The sequence below is a fragment of the Oncorhynchus mykiss genome, chromosome 5 (genome assembly GCF_057628025.1).
Source record: "Oncorhynchus mykiss isolate SJ-2025 chromosome 5, ASM5762802v1, whole genome shotgun sequence".
NCBI lineage: Eukaryota > Metazoa > Chordata > Actinopteri > Salmoniformes > Salmonidae > Oncorhynchus > Oncorhynchus mykiss.
Window position 1 is genome coordinate 65316018 of NC_143026.1, and position 17320 is coordinate 65333337.

Sequence of the window (17320 nt, forward strand, 5' to 3'; positions counted from 1 at the left end):
TGCTTTGAAAGGCTGGCCATGGCTCACATCAACCCAGAAACTCTAACCCCCCCCCCCCAATTTGCATACCGCCCCAATCTCTATTACACCCTACACTGCCCATTCCACCTGGACAAAAGGAACACCTATGTGAGAATGCTATTCATTGACTACAGCTCAGCATTCAACACCGTAGTGTCCTCAAAGTTCATCACTAAGCTAAGGACCCTGGGACTAAACACCTCCCTCTGCAACTGGATTCTGGACTTCCTGACAGGCCATCACCAGGTGATAGGGGTAGGTAAAAACACATCCACCACGCTGATCCTCAACACAGGGGCCCCTCAGGGGTGCATGCTCAGTCCCCCCCTGTACTCCCTGTTCACTTGTGACTGCATGGCCAGGCACTACTCCAACGCCATCATCAAGTTTGCCGATGACACAAGTGGTAGGCCTGATCAACAACGATGAGACAGCATATAGGGAGCAGGTCTGCGGCCTGGCCGTGTGGTGCCAGGACAACAAACTCTCCCTCAACGTGATCAAGACAAAGGAGACCTTTGTGGACTACAGGAGGACCGAACACACCCCCATTCTCATAGACTGGGCTGTAGTGGAGCAGGTTGAGAGCTTCAAGTTCCTTGGTGTCCACATCAAACTATCATGGTCAACACACCAAGACAGTCCTGAAGAAGGCATGACAAAGCCTATTTCCCCTCAGGAGACTGAAAGGATTTGGCATGGGTCCTCAGATCCTCAAAAGGTTTTCCAGCTGCACCATCGAGAGCATGGTTGCATCACTGCCTTGTATGGCAACTGCTCGTACTGCCCAGTAAGTCACTGGGGGCAAGCTTCCTGCCATCCAGGACCTCTATACCAGGCAGTGTCAGAGGAAAGCCCTAAAAATGGTCAAAGACTCCAGCCACCCTAGTGATAGACTGTTCTCTCTGCTACAGCACAGCAAGCAGTACGGGAGCGCCAAGTCTAGGTCCAAAAGGCTTGTATAAACCGCTTCTACCCCCAAGCCATAAGACTTCTGAACAGCTAATCAAAGGGCTACCCAGACTATTTGCATTGTACTCCTTACAATGTAGCCTAGTCTTTAAAATTAATGTTTGTTTAGTGTGCAAGAAAATGCAACAGAATTATGATACTAATAGGCAACGTGCTTCAAAGACGAGCACAGCAGGATATCATCCATGTTCTTATTACCTACATCAAGGACACTGTTAAGTGTTACCAGGGTAGGTAGCTGATGTCAAATATCACTGGCTGTGTTGGGCACTTCCTCTTCCCTAACTTAATTTAAAGACCATCATGAAAACACTTGCCATTCTACCTATAAAATGTGTTTGTTATACTGTAGCTAGCTTGCATGACCAGGCTTTTCTTAGTCAAATATATAATGAGCCAGCCAGCCAGCTCACCAATTAGAATCAAGCAAGGGAGGAGTAGAATCAACGGTAGGGAGGGGACCTTTTATATTGCTAGCTAACGTAACTCGCCAAGTCCATGACTGACTATCATCACCTCAAGAACATTATTTACTAGCTTTTTAAAAATGGGAATCGCTGTAAATGAGAGGTTAAACTGACAAATGTCCTGCTCGATCTTGTAGTTTTTGGGCTACTGATGGCTAGCCTCCAAACTCACTTTTCAGGACTGCCAGAAGCAACAGAGCAAAGCAACGTAACCTAAGTATTTTTATAGCACTTTAATTGTGGATCACAATTCATGCATAACTGGCTAGGTAGCTAGCTGATGACATTGCACCCCAGAGTTTAATGTTAACTCAGCAAACTTAGTTAGCTACTAAACTTTGCCAAATGTCATCGATTGGCCAAGTTACCTGTTCAACACCACTCGTTAACGTTAGCGGTCTAGTTGGCTAAAAACAGTTGCCTACATACAATGGTTGTTGTTATAACGTTCGCCCCTAGCTCCATTACAGACCCAGAATCAAAGGTTTAACAACAAATATAGGTAACAAGTTGGTTAGTTAATGTTGGCTAGCTAGCTTACTTTGCTACCTAGCGAGTTAATTAAGTTGACCGTTAACTAATCGATTCCGACTAGTGGTGGTAACGACAAAAACTAGATAGGTAGGAATTCAGCTATGACAAGAGCACTTCGGGATAAAGCTAGCTAGTGTTATATCTGAAACGCATTGGCAGCTAACGTTACCAGCCTCGTTCGCCACTACGTTCAGGTTAAAAAAAAAGTTAACTAACCTGTATTAAAAATTACAAATAAAAATTATAGCTTAGTTGCTTAGCTTAATAGGACTAACTTTTCTGGTGAGTAATGAGATACCATCTAACTCATGTAAATAAAATAGCTAAACGTTGGCTAAGTGACTATCGAACCAAATAAGCTTGCTGGCTAGTTCTAGTTGAGCTGGCATGGTTTGGCAGCGAAGTAACGTTACCATATCCACTGCTAGCGGCTAGCTCTGTCAGCCACCCAGCAAAATAGACCCAACTTGTAGTTAAATAATGTACTTGAGTTGTTAACTTACCTTGCTGCTCTGATAACCTTCAAATGCTTTCAAGGCGCTGTCAGTGAGTTTTACGTGAAAAACGGAGACATTACTGCCATTGCTCACTCGTCCACAGGACAATCCGTAGCACTGCTCCTCCTTCAACGCCGCCATCTTGCTACCATTTCCTCCACGCTCACGCACGAACAGCACAGTGTAAACGCACAAACCTATCATTAGCTTTACAATGAATATTCATGTTACGTGCATTGCGTGATGAAGTCAAGTTAAATTGAAAATAAATTATATATATTAACATACCCACGTGACATAAAGTCGACACATGTATAAGGAGGATTAATCATAAACGGTTTATTTACTTAAATATGAGGCATTGAGAATATAATGTGAATCATTAAAAACATGAGACATGTCTAGTCAGTGGCTACCAGGGTACAGATGATACACAGAGATCTGCAAGGAAGAGGGAAACACTAGGTCACTGGACTACTCAACGTCTGACTGAATCCATAAATTGGGAATGTCCAGTCAATAACAAATTGGTAAAAAATAAAAAATTTAAATTGGACGAGGAAATGCTCTAGTTTGCTAGCTGTAAAGCCAACCAGCAAAATAGAGCCAAACTCATTCCACAGAGGGTCGCACCATTGTACTTCATTGATGAATTAAGATAGGAATTCCCCTCACCTGGCTGTATAGTGCTTAATTGGAGACAAATTGAAAGAAAAAGCACTGCCCTCAACGGAATGAATTTGACACCCCTGCTCTAAGCAAATGAGTACATGTCGTCTGACACAGATATTGTTTATATTGAAAAGGAGCATAGTGTCAAATATAAAATAAACAAACAAAATCAGTGTTTTCTACCTCCTGTAGTACTATAAATCCATTTACTTTCTTTGACAGTAACAAGCTCTCATTTGACTTAGTGTAGGCGTTGAGTCCATGTACTGTAATAACAGATGAAGTGCTCCCAACCTGTCAGAGATAGACAGTTGTACGGGTGGGTGACGAGACATCTTAAAGATTAGATACCAAAAGGTTGATTATACAAAAAAGGGTGCGGCTCATAGTACCAGAATTGACAAACTTTTATTGAAATAAATACAAAATTAACAAATAAAGGAATGTGAGAATCGCAAACAATGTCTGCAACACTTGACTGTCTTTTTACATATAGTCTGTTGTAGAGAAAACATGATACTTCTCATTTGGTGAGAAGTATCATGAATATAACACATATCATGAATATAACAAGTATCCTGAATTTAACAAAATGATAGATAATCAAATAGATGTTTTGTTAAACTGACCTAAAATTGGATTTAGAAGGTACACCCTTCAACATTTCTCAGAATTATCAAAAGTGAGGTATTCTCCATTGACTTAGAGTTTCTTCTTTCTGCCATTTAAAAGAATGTGACAGTTTCCGTCGACCAAGACTGTGTGGATCCCAGGGCCAGATAATACAGCATCTAGATTCATCTCATACCCATCATTGGCACTGTCCCAGTAAAAGAGCAAAATCAGAATGCAAATAATTGCACAATCATATGCTTTAAAAATATAGGGCCATATCACATTCGCTAATTTTAAATAACTTTGACCGATCATTCATAGAATTCTCATTTCAGAGTGCTCAATTTATATTTAGAATCATTACCATATAGGAGCAATTAACAATTTGTCTCTGGAAATAAAATGGCCATATGCACATTTAAAAAGTGGTAAGTACTTTTCATATACAAATGTTTATTGTATAGTATGTCATAATTCTCTCAAGCAGTGACAGAACAGTGTGAGAAACGTATGGACCGTCACACTAAAGGTTGTGGCAGATAAAGCCATTTCCTTCCCACTTTTTTTTTTACCAGTTCCAACAGGCACTGCCAGATATCCAGTTGCTTTTTGTGAGGTCCCACTGTGGAGGGAGCAGGCAATCACCAGAAAAAGTATTTGTCTTATCTAATTTCTGGCAGCTATGACAACTGACAAGGCGACACCTCCGATGGCTACAGCCGTAGCACCGAACAGCCATTTCCAGCTGACACCCTGGGGACAAAAGAAAACTAAATGTGAGGCTTTATGTTGACTTGGAAGACTGTTTCCTCACTTTGAAATACATTCACAAGGTAAGACATCCATGTACACCTCAAAACAGATTTTTCTGATCCCCAGCTGGGTTCAAATAACATTTTATGCTAGCATCAGTTTGTTGACATGAGCAGGTTAAGCCTCATGTGAGGACCGTCTCACCCATGATGACCTGGCCTGGTGTTTCTGCATGCCACCGCTGCCTGGGTTGCCTAGCATCTTCTTGTACATGGCCTGCTCAGCGTCTTTCTGCTCAGAGTGCTTCTTCACCAGCTTGGAGAGTTCTGAGTGGATGGTCTAAACCAGGAGACAGCAAAGTGTGAGAATAAGCTGCAGGTGTACTACTCTACCCCCTTCCCACAATCACATAGCCTGTGTATATAAAAACACATTCACTGATGACAACCCATTCCCTATGCACCATAATAGTCAGGTGTTCTGTTAACTGCAGGTGGCTTGATTATTAGCAATTGATGCTATTGTAAAATGAATATTCGTGCCAATTTTTATTTTTATTTTTTTTATTTTTTATTTTACCTTTATTTAAGGCAAGTCAGTTAAGAACAAATTCTTATTTTCAATGACGGCCTGGGAACAGTGGGTTAACTGCCTGTTCAGGGGCAGAACGACAGATTTGTACCTTGTCAGCTCGGGGGTTTGAACTCACAACCTTCCGGTTAGTCCAACGCTCTAACCACTAGGCTACCCTGCCGCCCCAATACAAATCCAGCCAACAAAAGGGTAGTAAGTTAACAGCTTCCCTGCATGAGGCAGCCCCCTCATATCAAGTCTTAGTCATTCATCTCAAGGGTTTGTGAGTGGGAAATTTAGGACATTTTCACAGTACTGGCCAAAATGTCCATTACAGCTTCCAAGGAGCCACTTACAAGCACTGTGTTGTGGACAGAGGAGGGTAGAGAGTTTGGGTAAGTCTCCGCTCTTAGGGTTTCATCTCCCACTGCTGACAAGATTAAATGGGTGCTTCACAATATCAGGTTTCTACAGGGCCCCCCTTGGCATTCCCATGTTCAAATCAGCCGATACTTCTGGTCATGTACACAATAGTAATGTTTGAGGACAGAAATTACATAACTGCTGCAGTTCTTGTCATCTTTCCCCATTTTACAAAAACTTTTGTATTGAGAAGATAAAGGCAAATTGTGTTAATTAAATTAATGAATTCAGACAAGACAACCCTAACATCCTTAAAAAATTAAAAGTAGGGAGTGGACCACAATTTTTGCATATAAATATGCAATCTTCTAATCTAGACCATTGAGATTCTACTTGTAATGGTTTACTGCTCCTAATCTAAAACACTTCAGCAAAAACACCACCATAAACATTCCCAGGCAGCCACACTTGAGATGGTGTAACCAACTCTGTGGTGTACCCTGCAGCCCAGTTCAGAATGCAAGAGCTTGTCTAATGCTAATAGAAAATGTCAACATATGAACAACTACCAGCCCAACACACTCATGCACTACATTAGTGTCCAAGAAGAAGAAAAAAAAAAATACAGTATGGGACAATTGTACAAGGCATTCTGTCAGAGCATGATTTCACATTGGTGTGTTGGACTGAAAAAATACTGAGGCGGCAGGAGTGAGTGGGGTGGTGGGTCATGAGTGTTAAGTATTAACATGCAGATGGTCCAAGTAGCAAACGCGCTGTGGTTCGCCCTGGTTCTCCCTGTGCAGGGAGCAACATGTCTAAGCAATGCTTAGATATCACCTGGGCATCGATAAACCAACCTATTTACAGCAACAACACGAAATCAGATCCACCAAAATGATGAGTCTGCAGTCCACCTGGTTTCCTTCATCACCAATATTAGAGAATGTGGCACCACCTGGTGGATGTCAGAAAGAACTGCAAAAACATGTGGTCCTGAGAATTTGTTTTCATTCCACATCTTTCTAAATAATGATTTTGTGAATGTTGAGTGCAGTACCTTGTTGCTTGGTTCCAACTTCAGGGCCATCTTCAAATTCCTTATAGCGTCAGCATATTCTCCTTGCAAGGCCAATACCTACAGATACAGAAGTCCATGGTGATGCTTTCAGACATGCACACTCAAATCCACACATTCAGTTGTGTGATACCTACCTTGCCTTTGCGGAATAGGGCTTTGATGTTGTCTGGCTGGTGGGCCAGCACTGAAACACAGGACCGTAGTGCTGCTTCGTAGTGATCCAACTTGAGCTGGGCAGCTGCCATGTTGTTTAGACACTTCACCTTAATGTCCATCAGCTCCTCCTCTTCCTCCGGGCTAATGTCCACTGAAACAGCAGTCACACACACCATCAGTTGGAGCCACGTGACGCCTAGTTTGATACGTGTCATTTCAGGTCACAACTTGCAGACTTGTTTACGGGCTGCTGTGCGTTTTGTTGCCAACCTTGCTACCTGACAACTTCACGGTTTTTACTAACCGTTTATATTTGTAGTTTTTCTCCCTCACTCGACTTTTACACTCCGGACGCTTTATCTGGACATGGTTTGTCAGGACCTCCAACAGCCGAAGCTAAGTAGTAACATTTAACATGATGCCTTCTAATTGCAGTCGCTGTACACATAATATACAAGAGAAAGATCGCCTTACGGCAAGGATAGCTGAGCTGCAAGCCCAGCTTCAGACACAATCATTAGGCAAGGGTAATTTCAGTGTAGGAAAGGTTGAAACAGCGTCTGTTCCACCAGTAAGTACAGATAATAGTATAAATCCCCGCAGCCGGACAACTTTCTCATGACTGTTTTCTGCCCCTCCCAAAAGATAGAATTTGTAGATAATTGGCCCTCTTTCTGGGACTCACCCACAAACAGGACCAAGCCTGGCCTGTTGAGGAGTGACTGACTCCATCCTAGCTGGAGGGGTGCTCTCATCTTATCTATGAACATAGACAGGGCTCTAACTCCCCTAGCTCCACAATGAAATAGGGTGCAGGCCAGGCTGTTAGCCAGCCTGCCAGCTTAGTGGAGTCTGCCACTAGCACAGTCAGTGTAGTCAGCTCAGCTATCCCCATTCAGACCGGTCTATGCATCGACCTAGGTTGGGAAAAACTAAACATGGCGGTGTTCGCCTTAGCAATCTCACTAGAATAAAGACCACCTCCATTCCTGCTATTCTTGAAAGAGACTGAACCTCAAAATAGGGCTACTTAATGTTAGATCCCTCAATTCCAAGGCAGTTATAGTCAATGAACTAATCACTGATCATAATCTTGATGTGATTGGCCTGACTGAAACATGGCTTAAGCCTGATGAATTTACTGTGTTAAATAAGGCTTCACCTCCTGGTTAGTGACCCCCGTGCATCCCGCAAAAGGTGGAGGTGTTGCTAACATTTATGATAGCGAATTTCAATTTACAAAAAAAAAAAAAAAGTTTTCTGAGCTTCTAGTCATGAAATCTATGCAGCCTAGTCAATCACTTTTTATAGCTACTGTTTACAGGCCTCCTGGGCCATATACAGCATCCCTCACTGAGTTCCCTGAATTCCTATCGGACCTTGTAGTCATGGCAGATAATATTCACATTTTTGGTGACTTTAATATTCACATGGAAAAGTCCACCGGCCCACTCCAAAAGTATTTCGGAGCCATCATCGACTCAGTGGGTTTTGTCCAACATGTCTCCGGACCTACTCACTGCCACAGTCATACTCTGGACCTAGTTTTGTCCCATGGAATACATTTTGTGGCTCTTAATGTTTCTCCAATACCCTAGACGCAGTTGCACCCCTAAAAACTAAAAACATTTGTCATAAGAAACTAGCTCCCTGGTAAACAGAAAATACCCGAGCTCTGAAGCAAGCTTCCAGAAAATTGGAACGGAAATGGTGCCACACCAAACTGGAAGTCTTTCGACTAGCTTGGAAAGACAGTACCGTGCAGTATCGAAGAGCCCTCACTGCTGGTCGATCATCCTATTTTTCCAACTTAATTTAGGAAAAAAAGAACAATCCAAAATTTATTTTTGATACTGTCGCAAAGCTAACTAAAAAACAGCATTCCCCAAGAGAGGATGGCTTTCACTTAAGCAGTAATAAATTCATTAATTTCTTTGAGGAAAAAAATCATGATCATTAGAAAATAAATAATGCACTCCTCTTTAAATCTGCGTTATTCCTCTAAAGCTCAGTTGTCCAGAGTCTGCACAACTCTGCCAGGACCAAGGGAGACACTCAAGTGTTTTAGTACTATATCTCAACACAATGAAGAAAATAATCATGGCCTCTAAACCTTCAAGCTGCATACGGGACCCTATTCCAAATAAACTACTGAAAGAGCTGCTTCCTGTGCTTGGCCCTCCTATGTTGAACATAATAAACGGCTCTCTATCCACCGGATGTGTATCAAACACACTAAAAGTGGCAGTAATAAAGCCTCTTGAAAAAGCCAAACCTTGACCCAGAAAATATAAAAAACTATCGGCCTATATCGAATCTCCCATTCCTCTCAACACTTTAAAGAAAAAGCTGTTGCGCAGCAACTCACTGCCTTCCTGAAGATAAACAATGTATACGAAATGCTTCAGTCTGGTTTTAGACCCCATCATAGCACTGATACGGCACTTGTGAAGGTGGTAAATGACCTTTTAAATGGCGTCAGACCGAGGCTCTGCATCTGTCCTCGTGCTCCTAGACCTTAGTGCTGCTTTTGATGCCATCGATCACCACATTCTTTTGCCGATATTGGAAACCCAAATTAGTCTACACGGACAAGTTCTGGCCTGGTTTAGAGCTTATCTGTTGGAAAGATATCAGTTCGTCTCTGAATGGTTTGTCCTCTGACAAATCAACTGTAAATTTCAGTGTTCCTCAAGGTTCCGTTTTAGGGCCACTATTGTTTTCACTATACATTTTACCTCTTGGGGATGTCATTCAAAAACAAAATGTTAACTTTCACTGCTATGCAGATGGCACACAGCTGTACATTTCAATGAAACATGGTGAAGCCCCAAAATTGCCCTCGCTGGAAGCATGCGTTTCAGACATAAGGAAGTGGATGGCTGCAAACTTTCTACTTTTAAACTCAGATAAAACAGAGATGCTTGTTCTAGGTCCCAAGAAACAGAGATCTTCTGTTGAATCTGACAATCTTGATGGTTGTACAGTCGTCTCAAATAAAACTGTGAAGGACCTCGGCGTTACTCTGGACCCTGATCTCTCTTTTGATGAACATATCAAGACTGTTTCAAGGACAGCTTTTTTCCATTTACGTAACATTGTAAAAATCAGAAATTTTGTCCACAGATTATGCAGAAAAATTAATCCATGCTCTTGTTACTTCTAGGTTAGACTACTGCAATGCTTTACTTTCCGGCTACCCAGATAAAGCACTAAATAAACTTCAGTTAGTGCTAAATACAGCTGCTAGAATCCTGACAAGAACCCCAAAATTTGATCATATTACTCCAGTGTTAGCCACCCTAAACTTGCTTCCTGTTAAGGCAAGGGCTGATTAGGGTTTTACTGCTAAACTAAAGCATTGGCTTGCTCCTACCCATCTTTCCGATTTGGTCCTGCCGTACATACCTACACATACGCTACGGTCACAAGACGCAGGCCTCCTAATTGTCCCTAGAATTTCTAAGCAAACCGCTGGAGGCAGGGTTTTCTCCTATATAAAACTCAATTTTTATGGAATGGTCTGCCTACCCATCTGAGAAACGCAGACTCGGTCTCAACCTTTAAGTCTTTACTGAAGACTCATTTCTTCAGTGGGTCCTATGATTGAGTGTAGTCTGTGTAATCTTTGTGGGCTATACTCAGCCTCGTCTCAGGATGGTAAGTTGGTGGTTGAAGATATCCTTCTAGTGGTGTGGGGGCTGTGCTTTGGAAAAGTGGGTTGGGTTATATCCTGCCTGTTTGGCCCTGTCTGGGGGTATCGTCGGATGGGGTCACAGTGTCTCGTGACCCCTCCTGTCTCAGCCTCCAGTATTTATGCTGCAATAGTTTGTGTCAGGGGGCTAGGGTCAGTCTGTTATATCTGGAGTATTTCTCCTGTCTTATCCGGGGTCCTGTGTGAATTTAAGTATGCTCTCTCTAGGAGGACCTGAGCCCTAAGACCATGCCTCAGGACTACCTGACCTGATGACTCGTTGTCCCCAGTCCACCTGGCCGTGCTGTTGCTCCAGTTTCAACTGTTCTGCCTGCGGCTATGGAACCCTGACCTGTTCACTGTGATTACTATTATTTGACCATGCTGGTCATTTATGAACATTTGAACATCTTGGCCATGTTCTGTTATAATCTCCACCCCGCACAGCCAGAAGAGGACTGGCCACCCCTCATAGCCTGGTTCCGCTCTAGGTTTTGGCCTTTCTAGGGAGTTTTTCCAAGCCACCGTGCTTCCAAGCCACAGCTGCACCCGTTTGGGGTTTTAGGCTGGGTTTCTGTACAGCACTTTGATATATCAGCTGATGTAAGAAGGGCTATAAAAATACATTTGATTAGTAAATTCCAGGGAGTCTTGTGCCCAGGCCCATCCAAAAACATTGCTTTCGCAAATAACAAAAAAAATCTGTCACTACGGTCACCTTTAGAGCTGGACTCGGTGATCTGCAGGGCAAAGCCATAAGAGTTTACAGCGAAGGCGTAGTCTCCTCTCTGGTAGTAGACATTCCCCCTCTCCCTCTTCTGCCCAGCAAGGGCAACCCTCTCCTGGGGGGAGAGGAGCTCAAGGTCGGGGGCCTCAGTGGCATCCAACAGCTGTACCTCCAGGGCCAGATCAGCACTGGGAAGCACCTCAGGGGCAAGGCTGCCAGTGGAGACAGTGGTGGAGGCCAGGGCAGGGAGCACACAATCAGAGAGCAAAGTCAGGTCGTGTACTATAAGCAGTGAGCTCAAGACAGCAGCATTCCACTCACAGCTCTTTCTTAAAAAAGGGAAGAGTGCTGAGGAGTTTAGCTCCCATTAAGAGGAACACAAGTTAACCCGTGTGTTGTCTTAAGTGTAAAAAAAAATGACCCACCACTGTTTAACCTTCTTGGGATAGGGGGCAGTATTTTCACTTTTGGATGAATAGCGTACCCAGACTGAACTGCCTCCTACTCTGTCCCAGATGCTAATATATGCATATTATTAGTAGTATTGGATAGAAAACACTGAAGTTTCTAAAACTGTTTGAATGATGTCTGAGTATCACAAAACTCGTATGGCAGGCAAAAACCTAAGAAATCCAAACAGGAAGTGAAATCGATATTCAAAACAGTGCCTATTGAAATCCCAGTGAGATATAAATGATGCACTTCCTAGGGATTCCACTAGATGTCATCGTCTTTAGAAACTGGTTTGAGGATTCTACAATAAAGGAGGGGCTCATAATAGCTCTTTGAGTGAGTGGTCTGGCAGAGAGACTCGGTCTCATGACGCGCGCTCCCGACAGAGTTTGCTCTCGTTCCAATGATTTTCTTCAGACAATGAAATTCTCCGGTTGGAACCCGATTGTTGATTTATGTTAAAAACATCCTAAAGATTGATTGCATACATCATTTGACTTGTTTCTATGGACTGTAACGGAACTTTGAGTTTTTGTCTGGAGGAAGTGCTCATGCATGGATTACTGGCCTGAACACGCTAACAACAAGTGGCTAAATGATGTGCTTTATGGAACAAATCAGTAATTTGTCAAACTGGGATTCCTGGGAGTGCCTTCTGATGAAGATCAAAGGTAAGTGAATATTGTGTTTTTTCTAGCTTCTGATGACGCCAAAATGGCAGATATTCCTCTGGCTGTTTTGGGTTCTGAGCACCGCTCAGATTATGCTTTTTCCGTCAAGTTTTAAAAAAAAAATCTGACACGGCGGTTGCATTAAGGAGAAGTCTATCTTTAATTCTGTGAATAACACTTGCATCTTTTATCAATGTTTATTATGAGTATTTCTGCAAAATCACCGGATGTTTTGGAATCAAAACATTACTGCACGTAACGCGCCAATGTAAACAGATTTTTGGATATAAATATGCACATTATCGAACAAAACATACATGTATTGTGTAACATGATGTCCTATGAGTGTCATCTGATGAAGATCAAAGGTTAGTGATTCATTTGATCTATATTTCTGCTTTTTGTGACTCCTACCTTTGGCTGGAAAATGGCTGTGTGTGTTTTTGTGACTTGACTCTGACCCAACATAATCATGTTGTGCTTTTGCTGTAAAGCATTTTTTAAATCGGACACAATGGGTAGATTAACAAGATGTTTATCTTTCATTTGCTGTATTGGACTTAATGCGTGAAAGTGACATTTACAAAAAAATATATTTTTGAATTTCGCACGCTGCCTTTTCAGCGGAATGTTGTCGAGCCCTAGAAAGGTTAACAGAGAAATCCCCCTAAATTATATTTTTTCAACTTGAAATTTGATCACTTTTCCTAGTGACCCCAACATTAGAAAAAGTGAAACGTTGCCTCTGTTCATGTTTCCATTAAAGATGTACACCAGGGTACAAAGATTGTCTTATGGTTATTTTTGACCCGGCAGTTCTAAAATCATTTACACCACAAAAACACACACAAAATTTTGATTGTGGTAAATCAGTAGCACACAGACAAAATTAAAACTTTGTGCAGGATCCCCCCTTCACATGATTCAAGTTCACAGACAAAATAAACATGGTTTACTAATGTGGAATGCAGTCAGAGGCTATAAAGGTGCTGCAGATGACAGCCCCCCCAGTTCTCTCTTTGCTGAAGCCATAAGTGCACAACAGGTCGTAGAGCTGATGTTTTCAGATGTCCAGGAGGAAGAAGTGAACAATGATTTAGAAGAGGTATCTGAAGAAGATGGGGAATAATACAACCCAGAGCACGATGCATCATCTTCAGATGAAGAAGAAATACCCAAGCTGAAGGAGACATTTGTCAAAGAATAGCAAAATATGCCCAGGACATTGCCTCAACATTCTACATGCTCATCACACAAGCCATCGAAAAAAAGAAATCAGTCTGGAGATTACAAATGGAGGGTTCCCGTAAATATGGAGACAACTGGAAAAGGATGGATGAGATTGACCTGCGTGCCTACATAGGGCTGCTAATCTTAGCGGGTGTGTATAGGTCCAGAGGCGAGGCTACATGTAGTCTCTGCGATCGAGAGAGTGGAAGGGCGATTTTCCGTGCCACAAAGTCTTTCACACTTTCTCAAGAATGCTACGATTTGGTAACCGTGAGTCAAGACGTGCGGGAGACAAACTGGCAGCCATAAGAGACGTTTAGGAAAAGTTGGGGGAGCGTCTGCCATACATCTACAACCCTGGGCTTGAAGTAACAGTGGATGAGCAGCTGGTTCCATTCAGAGGTACATTTTTATTTTCATATCTGTAATGCAAGTGATTTTCACTGTTAATTGTATTATGTATTGCTGTAATAGCATTGATTTATGTGATTAGTATCAGTGTCACAGAAAACAATCTATTTTGTCAAAAGGTCACTGTCCTTTCCAGCAGTATATGCCCAGCAAAGTACAGCATCAAGATATGGGTGGCCTGTGACACACAAACCAGCTACGCTTGGAAGATGCTAGTCTACACAGGGAAGCCAACCAGCTGAGGCCCGGAGAAGAACCAGGGGATGCGGGTTGTGCTTGATGTGACAGATGGACAGAGGGGGAACAATGTCACGTGTGACAATTTCATCACCTCTTATGAACTCAGCCAGCAGCTCCTGAAGAGGAAGATCACCATGGTTGGCACAGTTAGAAAGAACAAGCTTGAGCTCCCCCCTGCACTCCTCGCAACAAGGGGGAGAGAGGCCTTCTCATCAAATTTTGCCTTCACCCCCACCACCGCTCTAGTTTCTTACCTCCCAAAGAGGAACAATAATGTGGCTCCTGTGCACACTGCACAAAACGGCTGAGATCAGTGATCGTGAGGACAGGAAGCCAGCCATCATCCTGGACTACAACAAAGGAGGCGTGGACAACCTGGACAAGGTGATTGGAACTTATAGCTGCAGGGGGATGATGACTAGAGGCCAGCGGGCAATCTTTCATAACATCATTGATGTGTCCTCATACAAAGCCTTCCTGATATGGAACAAGATCAAGCTGTTCAGGAGGCTGAATATTGGCCTGAGGCTGCAGCAGGCAAGATGAGGAGATGACAATTCTGCCCCCCAAAGAAGGACTGTAAAACAAATACTATGTACTGCACATGTGAGAAATACATCTGCAAAGTCCATGCACACACACTTGCATACATGTGCTAATTAGAGTTGATTGATGTTCTTCACATTTTTGTTTTGTATCTATTACCTTATTTTATTGTTGTTGTTTATACACCTTGTAGGTCGGGGCAATGGTCCCAAAAATGGGAGAAGGCTATGTATTATGTAGTTGAATTCCTTATTGTACAGTATATAAGAATATATCATTATGTTGCAAAAAAGGTTCAAGACTTATTGTTTCCCTTAAATAAAATGCATTCAAAACTACTTTCTGCACATTTCTGCTACTTTCTTAGGCTATACAAGTGCCATCTCTTGCAAAAAATGTGTTTACACCTATGCAGTACCTTTAGCAATAATAATAAAAAACCTCTTATGACAGGTGTTGTAATAAAAACGAGTGGTGGCCACTGATTAAATGCAGTCGTTCTGCATTGTGAAGAGGGAAAACCCAGATATTCACAAAGTTTGTGATGAATGACAGGTTGTTTCTTCATGCAAAATAGATTTGGGGTTTCAAATTCAATTAAGCTGCTTTATTTGAGGGGTTTAGTGAAGGCGGGTCATTTTTTTGTCCCTTAGGAAAAAGGGGAGTATACAGAATGTTAAGACGACACAAGGGTTAATGATATCTAGTTTGACGTCATGAAGCATAGCAAGCATTTTAGAGTTATCTTTATAGGCAATTACAATCTTAGAATAGATGGCTTGTTTGGGTAACAACGAGACATGCCAGTGAAACCACAAAGAACCAGCAAGATTAAGAAACCCTCCATACCTCCCCAGGGCACCATATGCATATTTAGCGTCGGCTTGGACGAGGGCCGTCTCCCCCATTTCCATGAGCTGCACTGTGAGATCCAGAGCCTGCGAGAAAAAACACAATAGTTCAAATCTGATAAATCAAAGATCAAAGTTGGAGGCATTGCTGGTGGATAAAAGCAACACTGAACTTGAAACATACATTTGTTCCATTTACATTTCTCATATCTACTCACATCACTGCATTGTATAGAATCAGATCAGACTTGCCGTCACTTAAAATACTAAGTAGAATGTACCTGGATGACGTCACCATCTCCCAGAGTGAAAGACAGCTCCGGTTGCTCTTCTATAAGAGTCCCATCAGCCAGTGAAGTCTTCAGGTGAATCACGACATTCTGGCCTTTTGTGGGCCTGCTGTCTGGCCCATTCCCTGCCCGCAGAACTTTCTTCCTTAGCTGGCCATTACCTGCAAATAGATAAGTGAGAATAAGCTTAACCAAATGGTGACGACTGTCAATACGCGATCATTGTCCTTTGTCTTTGACCTATAGTAAATATAAGGGTCATTTTGTTACCTAGTATATCCATCCACTCATCTATTAGAGATGAAGGGCTAGCATCTTGGTCCTCTGCAGGCTCTTTTTTAGTATTCTTCCCACCCCCAGCATCTTCCAAAGGAGGAGGGTCATCATCAATTTCATCATCATCCAACATCTCAAAGTCTTCCCCACTGTCCAGCAGCGATGCTTTCCCTGACTTCTTCCCTGTTAGAATCATCTGTGGGTTATCACCTGCACCAGTCACTCCCTCTTTGTCAGTCATCTGTTGAAATGTCAATGTGATTTAGAAATACAGCAGAGAAAAGACAAGCATGTTTTGGTAAACAGCATAAACTGTGCCTTTCAAATAAAGGGGTGTTATTGGCTATACACACTGGAATTATACAGTGCATCTTGTTTAAAAATAATGGATTGCTGTGGTTTGACCAGATTAATCTATGATTCTGGGTCTGGTAACGTTAGCTCGTCACCATAACAGTGAAGACGCATTGCGTTTCTTAGAGAGAAACGTTCGAAAAGAGCCAGTTAGCTAGCTTGCTACAGTAGCTAGTTTAGTTAGTTAGCAATACATGTTCAGGATTTCAGTGGGTGTTTCGAATACTTTGAGAAGTTTGTTGTGAGTTAGCTAGCGACCAAGCTTGCCTGCTAGAAGGCTAGCTAGTTAGTTGCTATCTTATACAAAAATACCCCTCTTGAATTGGTTCCTTCATGTTTATTTTAACGATGCTACAGTGAGTACCCTTACCTTATGATATGCTTGATAAATGGACAGAATGCCTGATCGAAGAGTTTGTGACAATAGCTAGCTTTGCTTGATGCTTCTGTCATGCGATGGCAGACTCTTCCTGAGTTCACCTTGGGCCTAAACCAATAACCTAATTTAGGAGGCGTAGGAAGACTTGGCCTGACATCGTTCCTTTATTTCTATTGGCTCATCCTCTGTAAGCGATCACGCGATTGGTAGATCCAGATGACAGTCAAACAGATTAATTGGCTGTTCAAACCAATGATATAAACCCTGGATTACTGATGCTCTGCATTGACAAATGAGAGGCTTTGAAGCCACCAGTCATCATATCGAACTCCACAGTGGAGGTGTCATATTACCCGTAAAACCTAGCGGTCAAATAGGGAAATGGTTCCATAAATTTTTCCCATAGGGGATTTTTGAAACAATTTAATTAAGGGCTGTGTTTCACGTCGGCTTACCCTGGGTTTGATAACCACGTAAATCGCTTTCGGACAAGG

General features: G+C 42.4%; 2 protein-coding genes across 9 annotated transcripts in view; both read right to left on the reverse strand.

The window, feature by feature from the left end:
• The window catches only part of ell (elongation factor for RNA polymerase II), a 41902-nt gene extending 39206 nt beyond the window's left edge, over nt 1–2696 (reverse strand). The window contains exon 1 of one of the 4 annotated variants that reach the window (XR_016496228.1): nt 2498–2696. Coding sequence is in view for 1 of the 4 variants with exons in the window: in XM_021603834.3 (XP_021459509.3) it covers nt 2498–2632 (135 nt within the window). In the remaining 3 variants the exon portion in view is untranslated. The remainder of the gene's footprint in view (nt 1–2497) is intronic. The other 3 variants (XR_016496229.1, XM_021603834.3, XM_090235549.1) reach the window with 3 other exon arrangements.
• Nucleotides 2697–3552: 856 nt separating this feature from the next.
• On the reverse strand, nt 3553–17116 carry fkbp8 (FKBP prolyl isomerase 8). 5 transcript variants are annotated; one of them, XR_016496230.1, is made up of 10 exons: nt 16818–16971; nt 16088–16334; nt 15809–15978; nt 15526–15614; nt 11117–11337; nt 6683–6855; nt 6528–6605; nt 6328–6425; nt 4736–4870; nt 3553–4531 (listed from the first exon to the last, which is right to left on the reverse strand). XR_016496230.1 is itself a non-coding variant. In XM_021603835.3 (9 exons), exons 2-9 carry the CDS (start codon nt 16332–16334, stop codon nt 4445–4447), a joined length of 1200 nt encoding a protein of 399 aa, XP_021459510.3. In that variant the 5' UTR covers nt 16818–17116; the 3' UTR covers nt 3553–4444. The 5 variants fall into 5 exon arrangements, 3 of the variants coding, with proteins under 3 accessions (XP_021459510.3, XP_090091676.1, XP_090091678.1); XR_016496231.1 differs by having other exon boundaries at nt 6328–6445; XM_021603835.3 differs by lacking the exon at nt 6328–6425 and having other exon boundaries at nt 16818–17116.
• Nucleotides 17117–17320: the final 204 nt, after the last annotated feature.